This window comes from Schistocerca gregaria, chromosome 3 (assembly GCF_023897955.1).
Source record: "Schistocerca gregaria isolate iqSchGreg1 chromosome 3, iqSchGreg1.2, whole genome shotgun sequence".
NCBI lineage: Eukaryota > Metazoa > Arthropoda > Insecta > Orthoptera > Acrididae > Schistocerca > Schistocerca gregaria.
In genome coordinates this window covers 936,932,155-936,951,454 of record NC_064922.1, presented here as the reverse complement: position 1 = coordinate 936,951,454, position 19,300 = coordinate 936,932,155, and the positions used below count along the sequence as shown (strand labels likewise).

Here is a 19,300-nt window from a genome sequence, read left to right as displayed (position 1 = left end):
TGTTGTCCCACACTGCAGGAAGTGAATCAGAAGAGGGCCATCTTGGTCAAAGAAGAACGTCAGCATAACTTTTCCTGCACTCATGTGGATGGTGACACCCAGCTGTACGTGCGGAACTGGTTAACATTGCAGCCACGGAAATTTTGAGACCGCCATTCACTGCCTTGTGTCACAGTGGGACAAGTGTCTCAACAGCCATGGTCAGTACTTCTAACATACAGTTACTGATTTCTGTAATGATGCCTCCGGCTCATTTCTTTTTGAGCAACCCTTACAGTTGTGCTTATATGTACATATTACATAGGTATACAGGTATTTGTCTGTATAGTGTAAAATAAGACTTATTTTACTATGGATATTATTTTTTAAAATATTAAAATGGTTATGCATCCCCACAATCCATATATTTTGATAAGTCATTGAAGGATTGTCAAACAATGAAAAATGCAGGATGGAATACCCATAATATTATGAAAAAGATGTTGTGCCTGTCTGTGACTCAACATCTCTGTACGGTGAGTAGCAATCTGTCATTATCATAATATTATTGTTATTAAAGGATTGTGCGACAAAGAATTCCTCCCAGTCCAACCTATGTCCATTTGTTGTCTTGTGCCCATGAGTAACATTTTAATTATTTTTGCACCAGGATGCAGAAATTAACTATGAACACTAAATAACTACAGATTTCGGACTGACTTAAGATCACAAATGTGAGAGGCATGAGTTAGCCATGTTTTTTATGCAAAAATCCCCACACATGCAGTTCAGATTGTTAGAGAAGTGCTAACTGAAGGTGGTTAAATTTAACAATTATTGCATGTGGAACATCAAAGAGAACAAATGTCCTCAGATAAAGAGCTTTTGGAGGGTACAACAAAAGAATGAAGTACTTGCAGTGGCATGGTTGACACTTTAATATCAAGTTTGCTTTTTCAAATAGAACTACAGTAATTTCTGCTGATAGTATCATATCTCTCAAACAGAGTAATTCAGTATCATTTCACTCTCCACTATCTGATTAGTAAATATGGAGAAATTATGATATTCAAAAGTTAGTATTCATCTGTTTTGAAATGAATAAGATTGCTGTGTTGTGCAGAAGTTTGTATTGTTATATGGAACTGTTGCATTTGCCTAATGGGGCAGTCACAGCTTGATGCAGCTAAGAGAGTCTACTTACAAAAAGCAGAATAGTAGAGAAAAGTATAATTTAAAACTGACACCAATCAAATTTAATCACAAGTGGTTGGACTGGTAAAACTAACTGGAAGGAAAAGAACATGATATGTAAGGATGATTCAGAACACAGTTTACCATACTTGACCTGTTCACACTGAAGAACTTAAAGCAAGAGTATAAGAGGAAATCTACAGGATTTCTATTGAAATGTTAGGTCAAACCATGCATAAATTTCCTATCAGGCGACAGGAATATGTGTGCCAAGGGGAAGCACATCTATCAGGTCTGATATTCAGGAAATAAAAATGCTTGTGATATTCAATAGTGGCACACTCTGTACTATACATTGACATAAATAAATGTGTCTAAAATAATTGCAATCATTCATTAATCTTCATTCCAGAAGAAGCAAAAAAAGCATTGAGCATTGTGTTTTAGTCTCTGATAACAGTAAATATTACATAAACAATAACTGTGCCTCACCAGTTCGAAAGGATACAGTCTAGGCAAGTCACAAAGTTTTACAGTGGAACTGGTCGGCATTCTTATATAACATCCAATATATTGGATAATTGGTGCCTCAATAAAGGACATAATGGGACTAGAAGAACCAGAGAAATCATGGCCCCAGCGGTGTAACGCAACATGTGATTTATGCAAGACATAACAGGCACTGCAGTCATATGAAAATGTCGGACATTAGGGCTTTATTTGAATGTTGTGACAATATTGGAACTCTGCAAGAGGCACTTCACTGTCTAACCTCATTTTCCACTATCTACATCACTATTTGTCTGTATTCCTATATGCAGGAATACCTCTGACACCAAAACAAAGACACATCTGATGCTGAGGAGTCATTAGTACAGGAGTAATGTGCTAGTTGGACCGCAGTCATTCTTTTTTGATCCTTGCTTCAGGGAAACTGTCATTTGCAAAGATCAAAGATGTAACCCTTTTTGAATGCATTTTTGGAACTGTACATGATCAGAGCTCATCTGTATGTTTTAAAGACAGTGTTGTCACATGTCAGACTACTTTTTCCTTGATTTGTACATTCACTTGACATGTTATCATTTTAGTGAATAATTCTTTTATTGTGTTATCTCAGCTTCGGTTCACACAAATGCTGTTTAACCAATTTTGATTTTTTTACAAGATCCTCATCACATCTGAAGTATCCTCTTACTGAAAGTGATCAAAGACACTTTTAAAAGAATAACTTTATTATCAAAACAAAACAATTATAGTGTCCTTGGAAGAATAGCCACACAGCTACATACAACAGTAATACCTGTCCTGTGACATTCACTGTGATGTGCCTACACAACTACCCTAGAGTCATGGGAGGTGGCAACTTGGGCCAGTGCTCCTGGTGTGTGACATCTGACTTGCTGCTGGTGAAGACCAAAATGAAATGGGCCAGGCCTGTTGGAGTGGAGCACTGAGATGAAACTGGGTACTGCCACCTGTAGCATGGGGACTGAACTGCTGATGCGGTCAGACACAACTGCTGGTACTACTGGTTTGAGACACAGGGCATAAATCACTTTGCATGGTCCACTAATGGCCTAAATAGTTGGAAGCAGATGGGTATCTGCATGGTACTGTAAGGACACATCACCTCGCATAGCAAAATAGTGCCCCCTCCCCATCCTGACAGTGCTCTCTGCAGTGACAGACACCTTGCCTATTGGCAAGTCTGGTGCCCCCCAGATGACATGTAATGCCGTGGTAAATATCCCAGGCCGAAGAAGGAAAATATCTATTTTAATGAGAACTATTTACACACATCCTCCTGGCTGCCTACACAGCCTGCCTTGTGTGTATAGGACATGACTATGAGACAGGTACAACAACATGATATTAGAATTCGAGCTGATCATCAGCTGCCATCGTTTCTGGATCCCAGAATCTGGACAGCTCCTGGAGGTATTGTTCTACCATCGATAATCCGACTCTGCTGGAAATGGTTCTACAGCAGGCTTTCTTGCACAGATGCCACCTAATAGGCACCTTTTCCAACCTTGAGAAGGCATACCATACTCGATGGAAGCACAGTATCTTGGAAGAATTCCATGATGGGGCTTTTGATGACATCATCCATATTGGTACAGTCCTCCCTGTCTGCATGTTATTTTAAATATGGAGTTGGTAGTACACTATCACATGATTTTATCCAAGAAAATGTGTTCCTCAAGATAGTGTGTTAAGTGTAGCCCTCTTTTTTAATAGCCACTGATGGTACCATGTATACGCTAAGGAGCCCTGTACAGTACTCCTTTTTGTAGATAATTTTTCAATTATCTGCTCTTCTTTCAAACTACCAGGAACCACAGAGCAGTTGTAACTAGCTTTTGAAGATATGTTGAGGTTCCTGGGCCTCATATTTCAGTTGGTTGCTGCACTTGAGAGGTTTGGAAGCAAGGTCTTACAAAACATTCATTATTTTAAAAAGTGTAAGTCACATGACTTGGGGAATAGATGGTAAGTGCCTGCTCCAGTATTATCATGCCCCTCATTTATGGATGTATAGTAGATGGATCTGCTCAGTCATCATACTTGAAGCTCCTCACTGATATTCACCATGTAGGTATTAGGCTGGCCACAAGGACATTTAGGACCAGCCCTATCCTCAGAATTTGTACGAAAACTGTGGAGCATTTGTACCAAGACTGTGGAGCCACCACTTAATACTTTGTGGTGATGAATCATGATATAGCGACCATGTAAGACCTATTCCCTGCCATAACCAGTTATTCATCATACCATTACTTATCCATCTGTGGAACAACTCTTTAATAATTCTGTCAGAGCTACAAGGTGCTTTGGTATTTGTGCACTGAGCTGCCTTTTAGAGCTTGATATGACAAATATTAATGTTTCACACCACACGACCTTGGCTAGATGGTACATCTAGCGTTGTCTTATAACCCTTATTAGGAATATTTTACACATGCTCTTCAAATTTATTCTCATGTACTTTGATGGGTCTAAGCAGGGGATCACTTGTCTGCTCAGGCATTTTCCCTGAGCATGTTCTCGAGATTTGCCTACCAGTGAAATTTACCTTTTATACTGCAGAGCTTTGTGATCCTGAGGGTACCGGAGTTGTTGAGGCATGAGAGAGAGAGAGAGACAGAGAGAGAGAGAGAGAGAGAGAGAGAGAGAGAGAGAGAGAATAATTTTCTCATTTGTTCTGGTTCTCTTTGTGCCATAAGGTGATTTCACAGATGTTCCCGACATGGAATAAATGGTCCAGTTGATTCAGGATTCCCTGATGCATCTGCATGACCAGGGAAAGGATGTAGTATTCTGATGATTACCAGGGTCTGTTGGAATCCAGAGCAGTGAGGAGGTTAAAATTACAGCCAAGGAAGCTTGTCAGGGACACACAGAAGAAACATATACTGTTCCATTATGAGTCATTTCCTTGGTGTTGACCTAGAAAGAATATGCCATTGCGGACCAGAGTGCCCTGAAGTGTCAGGAAATTAGCTGTGTCCTGTGAAACCAAATCTCGAACCATGGTGATACTCCTTCCATTTGCAGAGATGGGATGAAGTGGCAGTGACCCAATTCCATATAGGTCTCACTTCTCTGACCCATGACTTCTTGCCCCAGTGAGAGGACTTACCATTCTGTGGGACTTATGGAGCACATGTTTCAATACGTCATATTTAACAGTGTGTGTTTTATACTTTGACAAGAGGGCAGCAGTAAATTTAAGTGTGGAACTGCCTCCTATTTTAGCCCACAACATGCATTGTAAAATTTTGTCTGACTCTAACTAAGCTGTTAGTTAGAGTTTTATTGTTTGTTGCAGTGGTTGACACATCCTTTTTTGTTGAGTGATAAGCCAGCCGCGTGTACCTGATACTCTTTCAGTACCTTTTCTTGGGCTCTCCATTTCCTTTTATTCACCTTTTACAGACTGTCACATGTAAAGCTTTTAGGGTGTTTTCATGTGTTCTTCCCAAGTGAAGTTGTAGGAAACATTTTATCCTTTTATTCTAGAATATCTTAATGTTAACTAATTTAACTACATTCATCTTCTGTGACTTATGGGCACTAAGGACCTTGATATTGTGTGCCCCCATAATTCCATCTTTATCATGATCATCATCATCATCACCACCACCACCACCACCACCACCACCACCACCACCACCACCACCAACACTTTGTGATACTTGAAGTGTTTTATATGCTGTACACCTACAGAACTGATCTGCAAGTGCCATCAGTCACTGTGTGTGCAAGTGTGAACTTGGAAGCACCACCAACCAGTTTACCACTCACAGCTCACACCTATGGGTGGAAATCGTTTAACTTACTTCTAATCTCATGTGATGATGACTTTTTAAGAAGCTGACAGCAGTTGTGATACCATTTTTGAAACCCAAAGGTGAAAAATTGGGTTGAAAGAATTTTGTTTGCAAGACAATCACTATGTTCCCCTTAAATAGTGTGAGTAGTCAGTTTTTGTTGAGCTTGTGTACTAACCTGCAAATATCATAAACTTCAGACTAGGATAGAACTTGTCTAGAACATCTTTCTCCAGCAGCTTATTTAAAAAGCCTCATTTATTCGATCCCATGACATATAAAGACTATTGTAACTTCAGAAAATGCTGATTGTTAACATACAATATTTATTTTTCTGTAGATCTAATTACTTATTTGTATCTGTAAAGGCATATATTCTATAAAATCCTCAAATTCCTATAGTATCACTACACTGATATTTTACATGGAAAAAAAGGTTGAAGTAATTAACAGCTGGATGATATGCAGACATGCCTTGGAATGTATATCTTACTTTGAATCATAATTTCCATGAGTTGCCAGTGCACTGTAAAGTTACATAGTTATCAGTACTGGTATCTCATTTCTGGTGGTATCCTTAAACTTGCTGTTGATATTTAAACTTTGACTTAAATTCTTTAAGCTATATTGGAGAGGATAGGATTAAGATTCAGATAATTAATTCTTATGCTTCTCACTTCTTTTCACAAAAATGGTTCAAAGGTGCACAACAGCATGGTCATTTCTTTTACACTATAATTTCTATCAGCTCTTGATGAACTCGGTATTATTTATTCCTTCCATGAAAGCTGATGAAATATAGGTTGTTTTTTTCCCCTTTCTTTTTTAGGGGAAAAAAAGTGTTTGCTCATATATCAATCATCCCTCTAATGTAGTTGTTTGAATTCCAAACTGTTATGTTTCTTGTGTGTAATAGTTTAGGCAACATGACAAGAAAAAGTACCATATTTACATTACTTGTTTATATCCTCATTGTGTTAATATTATTGTTGTTGTTGCTGCATATGATGATGATGATGATGATGATGATGATGATGATGATGATGATGATTACAGTGATGGTGGTTAAGGAAGTATGCAGAAATGACATTACAAATGTATGCAGCCATGTACATTTTCTGTAATTGCTGGACACAAAATAAACATAAGAGAACCAAGAGTATTTATGGTAGAGCTCCTCATAGCTCATTTTTTCAGCAGTTCATAATTCCTCTTTTATCTCTAACTTACATGTTTAAATTGTGAGAATAATATCCCATTAAAAATGTTATAATGAAAATTGACAAAATCTTTTAGCACTTTTACATAAAATGTAAATATGATTCTCTCTCTCTCTTAAATTCTCCTTGTTCTTGAACCAGTCTAGGATGAACTTAGATTTCTATATGGAAAATTGAACATGTTGATTTCATCTCTGAATTCCATATTTCATTCTCCCAGTTAATCTCATTTTCCTGTTGGCTTCATACACTTGCCCCTTTATAGCAGTACCTGTAACCTACATAAGACTGTATATGTTATTGATTATTGTGAAAATTGTCTCTTCACTTATTACATATTAATATTCTTTGATATAAGCACTTGTACATAAAATACTGTCCATTCATATATCTGACATATTGCAACTGTATTTGATACCATTACGAAGAACACAGCATTTACTGTTGTAGTGTGTATCGTATCCATTTATTCCATGGAACTTCTCAAGTTCTCAGGTTCGTGTATGCATCTCCTCCATAAATGAACACTGAAGTATGGCTACCTATCCTAATTGTTGTTATGGAAGATACTTGTAGATTATTTTTGCCCCTTGTAGACCTGCTGTCCATTACATATATTATTTTAGTCTGTGTTCTTATCATGAAGTAGAAAACAGTGTAGTGCAGATTTGTAGTAAAATCATGTAAACACAATTTACAATTTTCCTCACATTTTATCACAAGCTTCCATTTTTTAAAATGCTTTCCTGTATAAAAGTGCAATAGTTATATTTTGCATGGCAGAGTTTTAATATCTGTTGTGTAACTTATACAATTGATAGTCCTGTGAAGAGCTGTTAACTTACAGACTTACTCAACAAAGTATCTGGTGTTGCAGTAACATGTATGCTAATGTAGCTTATATAAGACATAATATACTTTATTGCTTTAGCAAGAAATAAGCATATAAAACGATTACAAAGAGACAGATATAACAGTTGAGGGTCAAAAATAAAGTGTATAAGTTCATAGTAGAAAGTTACAGTTTACTTGAGAATAAATAATGCATGAAGTCCAGTTTTGTGATTACATATTCTAATGTGGTACAGTACACTACGTGTAAATTAATCAATTGTAGTGTATGTGAATTGACTTTAAGCTCTGTTGAATGAGAATATTTACATTGTATTTGAATTTGCACACTATATTCATGAAGACTGCAAAGTTAACAGCCCTTTACTTGGCCTCATGTAAATAATGCTTGTGGTACACGGTTCCGTTGCACCGCCAGAGTTAATTCGTGGGCCGAGCATCTTCGATTCAGCCCCTGGTGCCCCCACTCTTGGGCAGGGGACAACGGTAGCTGCTGCTGCAGGCGCGGGAGCCACAAGCCTGCAAACGACAGCTAGGACAGCTGCCCACACCATCGCCCGCATCACCAACTCTACCTTGCGTGCCATTCTTGAGGTTACTCTTCCTCCCACAACCCCTAGTACTACTGTTCCATCCACCACGGTCACTACCACTGCAGCTCCTACAACAACACTGCGTACCACATCTACTGCATTCCCAACCACACTTACCACACACAGTCCTACCACTACTCCTATTACTACCACAACTGCATCTACAACCACAACCACCAGCACCACTGCTGCTACTATCCCTACCACTGCTTTGTTCTCACAGTTCCCTACGATGCTTGATTCAATGGACTATCCCAGAGCTCTTGACGGTGAGTCTCACTGGTTCCCTCACATATGTTATGACTTTTGTTAATAAAGAGAAGGTTGTCTGTGTTTGCTTTCACTTCTCTTACAATTTTATTTATGTGCTTGCCTTTTGCATGCTATAGCTCAGTGGCATGTGATGATGTAAATGCATAAACTTGAAATCGCAATTGCAGTCCAAAGATGTGTGGTGTTTTACCCTTGCTGGTTGTCATTTATCTGCATTCTACATACAGCTCTTCAATGTTGACATTTTCAACTGTATGTGAATAAGTATGAGATTTTAATTAAGACGAAACAAGCACAATTTAAGTTTCAAGAGTAGAATAGAGAAAAATCCTCCTTAATTGTCTGAGTGGAAGAAATGGGAAAGTAACTAAAGACACTACAGTGAAAGATAACACAGTCAAGTTCTTTTTATGGAAGACTGGCCTGAAGTATATTGACAGAAAAGAAACTGACAGGAAGTGTAACATTGGGCATCCATAGAAACAGTCAATGTCAAATCAAAGAACACCCTAATCTGCTACAGAGAAACAGTATAAATATGAAGAGAAATACAGTATGGAACAAGAAGTGTGAAAAGAAACAAAAGCCTTAGGGAAAGGACAGTACATATGACATCGCATATATAGTGTACATGCACAAATAACAAATTATCTGAAAAAGGATTCTGATGAAAAAAGTATGCAGTTATTGCAGAAGATTGAATAGGGTAAAAAATAACTAAAAGGGTAACTACAAGCAGTGTGAAGGTTTAATAATTTGAAGAGGGTGAAACATTTAGTGTTAGCAAGACCATACGTGAAATGGAAAAACGTGTATAAGCATGCTATGTTTGTCATTTTGAGCCTTATAGCTGAGGATTGGATTTAAATGATTTAGATTGTATTGTTCACATAGACTATTTTTTTTCAGTATCCTGATCTTTGTACCCCACTTTCCTAATTGTTCAAGTTCTTTGATTTTCACACTTTACCTTCTTTCTTTCCTTTTTTCCTAAAAAACCATTTGCCCTTCCTCTGTCATCTCATGCTCCCTCACCACCTCTTCCTTTCTCAATTCCCTCCTGTGTCCCCCTTAACAATTAATGAAGTATTATTTCAGTTCACTTGATTTTTTTGTGTCTTTTTCTTTCTCATTGTTCTCCTTTCTTGTTACACTTACTCTCCCCATAAATGTCCATACTGTATATTTTCTCAGGTTTTCCTGGTTCTTGAGACAAACTGATCTAAAATTAGATTTGGTATGGAGAATTTGTGTTGATCTCATCTCTAAGTGCAATATTTTACCAGTCAGTCTCATTGTCCATAGTGGCTTCATATAGTTGTGCATTGGAATCCTATGAAATACATTTTTATTTAATGCTATAGTGTCTTTAACCTATTGGGAACTATACTTTATCTCAGTATTCTCTGGTTTCTCATTTTTTTTCTTTGTTTTTGTTGTATTTATATTATCATCATAAACATATCACCCCTTGTCATTTTCCTGTTGTAGCACTGCTGTCATCAAGGCTACATGGCACAGACTTCCATGTCAGCTACCACTATAATTTCTGTACTACCAATAACATGAAACTTCATACTGTCAGTGAAGAAATGTCGAGAAAGTAAACTTCAGATATTTCATTTTTTCACAAACCTATACTTTTCATCATCCCAGACAGTGATGCTGAGCCACTCAGTCACTGCATCAGATGTCTGTCCTAAAGTCACATTGCTTGCAGAGAACAGTACACAAAACTGCACATTGACTCTGTTCCTTATAATACACACAGAAAACATCACAGAATGTCTTTGTCTGTACATAATAAGGTCACTGCTGCGAACTTTAATTTCCACTTACTTGATACATTCATGACACATTTTTGTAGGGCAATGAGACTTAAACAAATACATGGAATATAACGTTCATGTATTATGTAGTGGTATTCATTCATTTTTGCACATATAACATTCATATATTCTGTCAATGAGGAGCACACATGCAGATATGAAATGAGTCATATATATTATTATATAATTTTATACCTACTTTCGGACCACATTTTGTGGGTTCTCCCTTCATATGACCATAATGTGTGGTTTAAGTGATGCATAAGCATCACCTAGCATTGGGACAGTCCTGATTCTCTGATCCTTCATATTTGACCTGCTGACATTCATATTTTAAAACATTATAAATATTATGAGGTACAATATGACAAAAAGAACTAACAAGATCCAAACAATTGACAGTCCAGGAAAGAATAATGATAATATGGAGGGGGTAAGCACATAGAGGAGGCACTGAGTCACAGGCAGACCCAATGAAACAGAATGCTAGAATGCTGCTGTGCTTTTTTGTGCTTGTCTGTGATTTGACACCTCCACTGTGTGATAAGTAACAAACTATCCTTTCCATATGTAAAATAAGGGAAAGGCAGCCAATAATCAAACAAACACTCTCATGACTGAAAGAAAGCAAAAGAAGCATTCATTCATCTTGAAGCAGTAAAACTACGTCACTACTTATAGGTAAGAAAGGGGGGAGGGAGAGATGGTGGGGCAGAGGGGGCGGGTGGTGGGAGGGACCGGGGTGGGGGGGAGGGAGAGAGAGAGAGAGGGGGGGGGGGAGCAATCATTTACTGTACTTTTCTATGTAATCAATATTCTGAAATAAAGTTTACCATACCTCCTAATGAGTTGACACATTCTCCTTGCATAAAATTTTGCTTTTTGAAATTGCAGTCAACCCACAATGGCATCTTGCATCAATAATTGTGTTGTGAGCCATGCTACTTTTTCTTGTACATGAACAGTTGTAAATCACTTGTAGCCAAAGCTGGGCTATAGAGCAGATGTTAAAGTCTCATCTCATTTGAAATTGGACAATAATTCTTATATTTGCTGGTCATTGTGTGACCAAGTGTTGTGCAGAAACATGACACTTGTAGTCAAGCAACTGCATTACTTGTTTTCTTAACATGTCATACTGTGATGTTGATTGTATTTGTACATTCTATAAAATCGACAAAGAAAATTATTTTAGCTTTCTGATAAAAACTGGAGCCGTATCCTTTCTGGCTGTCCAAGTATGGCAGCTTTTTTCAGCTTCTTGACAAAGGTTGTATGACCCCAAGTTATTGACTCTCTCTGAATTAGCATAGGAAACCCATGTGATTCTGTGCAGTAGACCTTCTTCTGCATCTTAGTGGAAAATAACATCCTGAAAAGAAGTCACTAACTGATTTCTGTGATTCCCAGAAAGGAGTTTTGGAATGCAAAGAGCACAGAACTTGTGGTAATGAACTTGTGCGGAACACTCTCAGTAATCTGTAAAAAGCTGTCTAACACATGAGATATTATGAATTTTCATGAATCGTTTCATCAGTTTTCTGTACCATTTCCTTGCAAACTGCATATAAACAGCCACTTGTCATTCTTATGAATATTTGGTCTTTCATTTTTAAACAAATGACAGCATAGAAACACAACACTTTCGCCCATCACATTCAGCACATATAAAGCACAAATTTCTGTAAAACTTGTCACATTTAGTGGAATTTTCAACTGAAATGCTGATTTTAAACTATTAATGTAGGTGAACTAGAAGCAATGTGACCCCTCTATCAAACCTCTCAGCACACTGACCTACAGAAACCTGTGGAGTAATTGTTATGATTCCCTTACTATTGCCAAGACTACTTGGAAGTGGAGGTTTCTTTCCAGATAGCCCTCATAGATAGTAAAATTTTAAAAAAATGAGGGAGTTATGAAACTGCAGTTAAATGAATGTCTGTTTATCAAACCTCATAATGCAGGTGTTTCTATTGCTGCTTTGTGAAATCATTTATACTTTCTTCCTAAATATGTATTTGTCTCATCTGACGTACCCTAATTATTGTTAGGTATCTATACTCATAAGACATGAAAAGAAATGCACTCAGTTGCACAATGTTTCAAACTTGATGGGTAGATTTTCAATGGAAGACATTCCCATGAGTCTTCTACCACACTTAGTTGTGCTGCACAAACCAGTAGGCATTATGCTCTTCACTTAATGTAGCCCACTAAAAATGGGTATTAGTGGTGCAGATCTGTCACTGTTACTCAGTCATCCACTTCAGCAGGAACTTTGGAAATAGAATATCTCTACTGGGAAGGTTCATTTGGGGTAGAGAAAACTGAATAAATCTAAGAGGAGCTGTATATTGGGCTAAAAAGCTGATTGATCCTTTCAATACATCAGGCAACTCACTGTTCATGCAAATGGAGCCATTCATAATGCTGTAAATGATGGATGTAAGAGAAGATATACACAGTTGGCACAAAGAGTCCAGAAGATTTCAACAAATTATGGTAAGAGAAGACTAGGCAATGACCCATTATCATTCAATGGTATAAGAAGGAAAATTAACCAGAGGAAACTACAATATGACAAGGCAGAATAGCTGTCAGTACTTACCCTCAGGAGACAAAATACTGTACTTAGTACTGTTCATAAGTCACTCATAAAAGAACACAACACAACCTAGTTTTCAGGACTGTTAGTTCCTTGTCAAGAGAGAGAGGGCAAGAGGGTCACATATACTACTTTCAGAAGCATCATCTTTGATGCTCTACTCTCTCTACTGCCTCTCCCATCATCTTTGTCTCCCCTTGTCCTCCCAACAGGTGGTCTCTCTCATTCTGTGGTCTGAGTGACTTGCCCTTTCTTTTTAAACTTTTCCAACGTATCCATCTCTCCTCCTAAAGGAAGGAACTAACAGTTCCAAATGCTTGGGCAGTGTTGTTTTTTGTGTGTATCCATCTGTTTACTATATATTTCACTTCCTGGATGCAAGTACTGGCAAGCATTTATTTCCTTACTTTTCAGCAGCTGGTGCCAGATTTAGTCCATTTATCATATTATATCTCTCACAAATGATGTGGTCTAGAGATTTCATGTCACTGACATCTGATGACTGTAGAAATAATATTGTGAGCATGTTATTTTGATAATGTGTACACACTTTGCAAATGCTTTCCACTACACTTATCACAAACTGTGTACCTTTTTTTTTGCACTTTGATAACTTCCTCCACATTTTATTGTTGTGTACATCCCTAGTTTTGTGGTAAAGCTATACAATATTGTTTGCATCAGATTTTATTTTCCTTTTACACTGATGTAGTTCTTTAATTCTAAGTATACATTAATTGTATTAATGCTCTCAAAGTAGATTGTAGTTATTTAATGCATTTCGAAATAGTCACACAGCACCAGTCCTGTATTTTGGCATGTTTTTCCTTTTTTGGATTCAGCAACACTGTTGCCCACTTGGAGGGATAAGTTATCAGACATTTATGTAGGAGATTGCATCATTGTTTCATGCTACTGAATAATTCATAGCAAATATAGATAGTTTGCCTTGCAGATACTTTCTATAAAATTCTCCTTTTCATTGGTAATGGTATAATGCATAATTCTGTTGCCATTTGTTTGTCAAATAAGTCATCCAAATAAATTATGTAACTTTTGAAGTGTCTAATTATAATGTTCTTTGTATTTATCTAATAGTGATTTTGTTATTGCATATAGAAAAGTTTATACAACTGCTGATTTTAACCCAACAGGGTCTCAGTTTTGTTACATTGTATGCTGTATTTCCAAATTTTGGGAAATAACCATAATTAAAAATTATGTGTAATTGCTGTTATTTATTTTGCATAATTAGTGTGCAGTGTTTAATCATTAAATTTTAGCATTTGACTGTTAAAATTGTTTGTTTATAATGTCAAAAGTTACACTTTCAGTCTATCATCATTTTCAAGAGGAATCCTGTTAAAATATTGCACTTAAGCACATATAAAAATTTAAAAATATTTGACCACATTTATTTTAAAATTTTGGATTTGTGTTAAAACATGAAATTTTGACAGTATTCCACTTGGAATGGCGAAAGACCTAAATTGCAATTGTGGAATCTATAAAAGATTTTAACAGTTGAAGGTTACATAGGCTTATTTTAAAAACTTTGTTATTATTTTGAACCACACCAAGGGAAAGACAATCATTTACTGAATAAGAGTGACAAATATAAATGTTTTTCCTAGTGGAACACTAATGTAATTCAGTCAGTGTTAAAATAATGGAAATTAGAGGATGGAAACAATAATCAAACATTGGGTAAGAAAAATTGTAGCTGGTTGAAGCACTGCATGTAGACATATATTGCAGCAGAGACTTTACTGACTTTTGAGCAAATGCTCTTTTTGTAGTTTAAATACACACTAGCCCATATGCAGTCATGCAGACAACCAAACGTACTGTCCTGCATGTGTGTCTGCTCTACACATGAGTCAGCTACAGGAGTTTCATTCCCCCTTCTAGTTTTTCTGTTTTTCATTTTAATCAATGTCCACATTCACATTTTTCAAAAAGCATAAAGTAGAACTAACTGCACAGATAACTATATTGCAAAAATTATTTTACTGATGCTACTTTACAATTTTAAGATGTAATTATCACATATCGTATAGAACATACTGAAATGTAGACTCAAATGAATAAAATTTGTTGTAGTCTGCTGATAACCCTATCTACAATCACACAGTTGCCATATTTGGCACTATATTAACTGATCACATTTTATTTTGACTCAAGGGAGCATGGGGGTAACTAGAGGCAGAGATGGTGTAGCATGTTAAATAGATTATTGCTGGTAAAGGGATGTATGCTTTGATATCTATTAGGAATCACAACATGACGTGTAAATAAAATAATGACTCACTAATATCTTTTTAGTATCTGTTGTTTTCAGAAAGAAGATGTAATGATAATTTCTTTTTACATGTCGTGTTTTAATACTTTAAGAGTAATATTTCATTCTTTCTGCAGCTGGTTTCAGTATTGCAGTTAGAGCTCCATGTTAATTATTGAATAGCAATAATCCAAATACTGAAAAAATACTAAGTGATATTTAAGGCCAAAACTAGTCAGCCAGTAAATAAACAGCAGCTTTGGTATTAAAATATATTTTCTTAAATTAGTGATAGTAACATATTACATAAAGTACTGTTACCTCTAAAATTTGAATAAGTTATGCCAAGCCATTTTTTGCAATGGTTTTTCTCTTCATGTCTAGCAGGAATATCATGTATATAATAATTGTGAAATTGTGTTACACCTGTGTGTGGAAAACAACAAAAATTGGAAATGGAAAAATGTGTCTGAACGACTTAGGTTCACATCTGCATTGCAAGATAGATTGTTTCTGACAATGAAAATCACTTGGTCCTACGACTAGTTCCATAGCTATCCACCATTTTGCATGAGAAACTTGAATGTAACTTTTATTGTGTTTTTTTATTGATTTTGAGGTACTTATTTATTTGCATGAACTGTGCATTTTATGGAGAAAATTACAAACTGAACCAGTCCGGTTGCATCATACTGCATTATCATAAGGACAAAAGTCATTGTTAAGTGATGTAATCTATAAATTTGGTGTAACTCACCTTGTAAATGTGAAACTAACTGATGTGAGGGCTCTCATCACATATATTTTGATCATTCATTAATTCAGATACTGGAGGTCTGAAAATTAACATACCTTGGCAGAATTCCCACAGAGAGCATGAAACAAGTAGAATGTTTGGATTTTCTCAACTCACCTACAAGCATTGATTATTGATCACTTACTCATTTTGTAGTGCTCCTTTCAATTCAAAGCTCACTGCAATATCACAGCTTGGAGCATCAAATTCAGAGCAGCTTGAAACAATTGCTTCTGCCCAATACCATATACACACAATTACGGTAAGCTGTTCCTACTTTTGTCCAATAAACCTTGCCCCCCCCCCCTCTCTCTCTCTCTCTCTCTCTCTCTCTCTCTCTCACTCTCTAAAACAGGAAACATGCTCAAAAGGGATTTGCTCCATACTTTTTGGTCCAATCTGTTTGGCAATAAGCTCTCAAAATAAGCAAGTGTGTAGATATTACAAGACAGAGTTGAACCAATTGATCTTGAATGGCCATCAATTCCACTTTTCACTGTAGATCACTAGACCATTGGTACATTCTGCAGGAGGTGGAAAGTGTAGAGGTCTCAGTATACTGCAGGTTTTAAAGAAAAATTACAGAAATGCAACCCAGAATTAGAGACTTAGCTCTGATGTCAGAGTCCCACAGAATTCTGGGCCATGTCATGTTTGACGACTTTCATTGAAAATAATTACTTTTGTCAAGTAGCCATCTATGTAAGCTAAAACAATCATCTTTGATGACAAATGCCTTGTGCATTGTCTTCTGTTAATAATGAAATAAAATAAACTTCAAAGAAAAAGAGAAACTCAGTTTAGACAATTGATAAATTATCTAAATTACAGTGACTGCTATTTATTTTCAGAAGGTACACTTCCCATTAAAGCAAGAGGTTGGGTTGTTTGGGGGAAGAGACCAAACTGCAAGGTTATCGGTCTCATCAGATTAGGGAAGGACAGGGAAGGAAGTCAGCCATGCCCTTTCAAAGGAACCATCCCAGCATTTGCCTGGAGCGATTTAGGGAAATCAACGGAAAACCCAAATCAGGATGGCCGGACGTGGGACTGAACCGTCGACCTCCCCATTAAAGCAAGAAAAACACACAAAAATGATAATAGTATTCCCAGATTTCAGGACCTCCTTTGAGGATGAGGGGGGGATTTTTGTTGGGGAGTGGGGATGGGTGGAGAAACAGGTCTCTCAGGACCAAGGCTAAGAGCAACCTACTGTGTTTTAGAAGGAAATGTCACTTTATCTAGACAAACGACCACCACCAAACTGACAGGACACACAGTGGACACAAACATACAGATCCATTTTAAGGATGCCCAGTACTTAGCTGCTGAGCATGTCCTAAGGCCTGACTCAAGATGTGAGAGAGACTACTACACCACCTGGACCACCTGGATCCTGCCACCCAGATTCAGTTTCCCTGAACTATAGTGATGATAACTTGTTCTCCAGCATATACTCTAAGTCCCTCATCATGGTTCTAAACTGAATTAGCCTACAACCCCGTTTCTCTCACTGATCACTTCCAATCTCTCATTCATTATTGTTTTATATTAAAAACAAAGATTCCAAGACTTACCAAGCGGGAAAGCGCCGGTAGACGGGCACAATAAAATAACACACAAACACAAAATTTCGAGCTTTCGCAACCGGCGGCTGCTTCGTCAGGAAAGAAGGAAGAAAAAGGAAAGATGAAAGGATGTGGGTTTTAAGGGAGAGGGTGAGGAGTCATTCCAATCACTGGAGTGGAAAGACTTATCTTAGGGGAAAAAAAGGATAGGTATATACTCGCGCGCAGCGCACACACACACACACACACACACACACACACACACACACACACACACACATATATATATATATATATATATATATATATATATATATATATATATATATATATATAAAAACAAAGATTCCAAGCGGGAAAGCGCCGGCAGACAGGCACATGAACAAAACACACAAACACACACACACAGAATTACGAGCTTTCGCAACTGGCAGTTGCTTCGTCAGGAAGGAAGGAAGGAGAGGGAAAAATGAAAGGATGTGGGTTTTAAGGGAGAGGGTAAGGAGTCATTCCAATCCCGGGAGCGGAAAGACTTCCCTTAGGGGAAAAAAAGGACAGGTGTACACTCGCGCACACACACACACACACACACACACACACACATATCCATCCACACATACACATGCTGTGTATGTGCGGATGGATATGTGTGCAAGTGTACACCTGTCCTTTTTTTCCCCTAAGGGAAGTCTTTCCGCTCCCGGGATTGGAATGACTCCTTACCCTCTCCCTTAAAACCCACATCCTTTCATTTTTCCCTCTCCTTCCTTCCTTCCTGACGAAGCAACTGCCAGTTGCGAAAGCTCGTAATTCTGTGTGTGTGTTTGTGTGTTTTGTTCATGTGCCTGTCTGCCGGCGCTTTCCCGCTTGGTAAGTCTTGGAATCTTTGTTTTTAATATATTTTTCCCATGTGGAAGTTTCTTTCTGTTTTATTTATATCCATACATACACGGACACAAGCAGACAATTTGGCCTTTAAATATGTCTGCTTGTGTCTGTGTATGTATGGATGAATATGTGTGTGTGTGTGTGTGTGTGTGTGTGTGTGTGTGTGTGTGTGTGTGTGTGTGTGTGTGTGTGTGTGTGCGCGCGCGAGTATATACCTATCCTTTTTTCCCCCTAAGGTAAGTCTTTCCGCTCCCGGGATTGGAATGACTCTTTACCCTCTCCCTTAAAACCCACATTCTTTCATCTTTCCTTTTCCTTCCCTCTTTCCTTACGAAGCAGCCGCTGGTTGCGAAAGCTAAGTCTTGGAATCTTTGTTTTGAATATATTTTTCCCATGTGGAAGTTGCTTTCTATTTTATTTACATTCATTATTGTTTGTTACACTTCTATCTTATTTTAGTTCCAATCTCATGCCATCCTTTTAGTCACCTTTTTGCTTACATTTTCTCCACTTTCCTCATTGTTTGCTATACTTTATTTATATAAATGTTTCTACCTGCCATTTTCTTTTGACCTTCTAACCCAGCTTTGCTTAATAGAGTTTTAACTCTCTTCCTCCCTCTTATAATCTACGAAGTGAAGCTGTCACATTGCCTACTAATGTAATATACTAAAACTCCTCATCTCATACAAGGTTGGTGGCTTCCTCTTAGACTGGATTCATAATGATCTCCCCATCCCCTTCCCCCCCTCCCCCTCCCCCTTCCCCTCCTCTGTCACTTCCACTGCCCTAACCAGATAAATTCATCTTAGGTTACTGAAGAAGGAATCTGAGGTTGCAAATTCCAAGAGTACAGTTAGCATTTTTTTTGTCTGTTTCTGT

At 37.4% G+C, this 19,300-nt stretch overlaps 1 protein-coding gene across 7 annotated transcripts in view; it reads left to right on the top strand.

The window, feature by feature from the left end:
- The window catches only part of LOC126355837 (proton channel OtopLc-like), a 642,361-nt gene that overhangs the window by 564,357 nt on the left and 58,704 nt on the right, over window positions 1-19,300 (top strand). For 5 of the 7 annotated variants that reach the window (XM_050006292.1, XM_050006291.1, XM_050006290.1 and 2 more), the window contains one exon: window positions 8,001-8,444. The exons of the other annotated variants lie outside the window; for them this stretch is intronic. In XM_050006292.1, coding sequence (XP_049862249.1) covers window positions 8,001-8,444 — 444 coding nt within the window. The remainder of the gene's footprint in view (window positions 1-8,000; window positions 8,445-19,300) is intronic. 7 annotated transcript variants of the gene reach the window in all.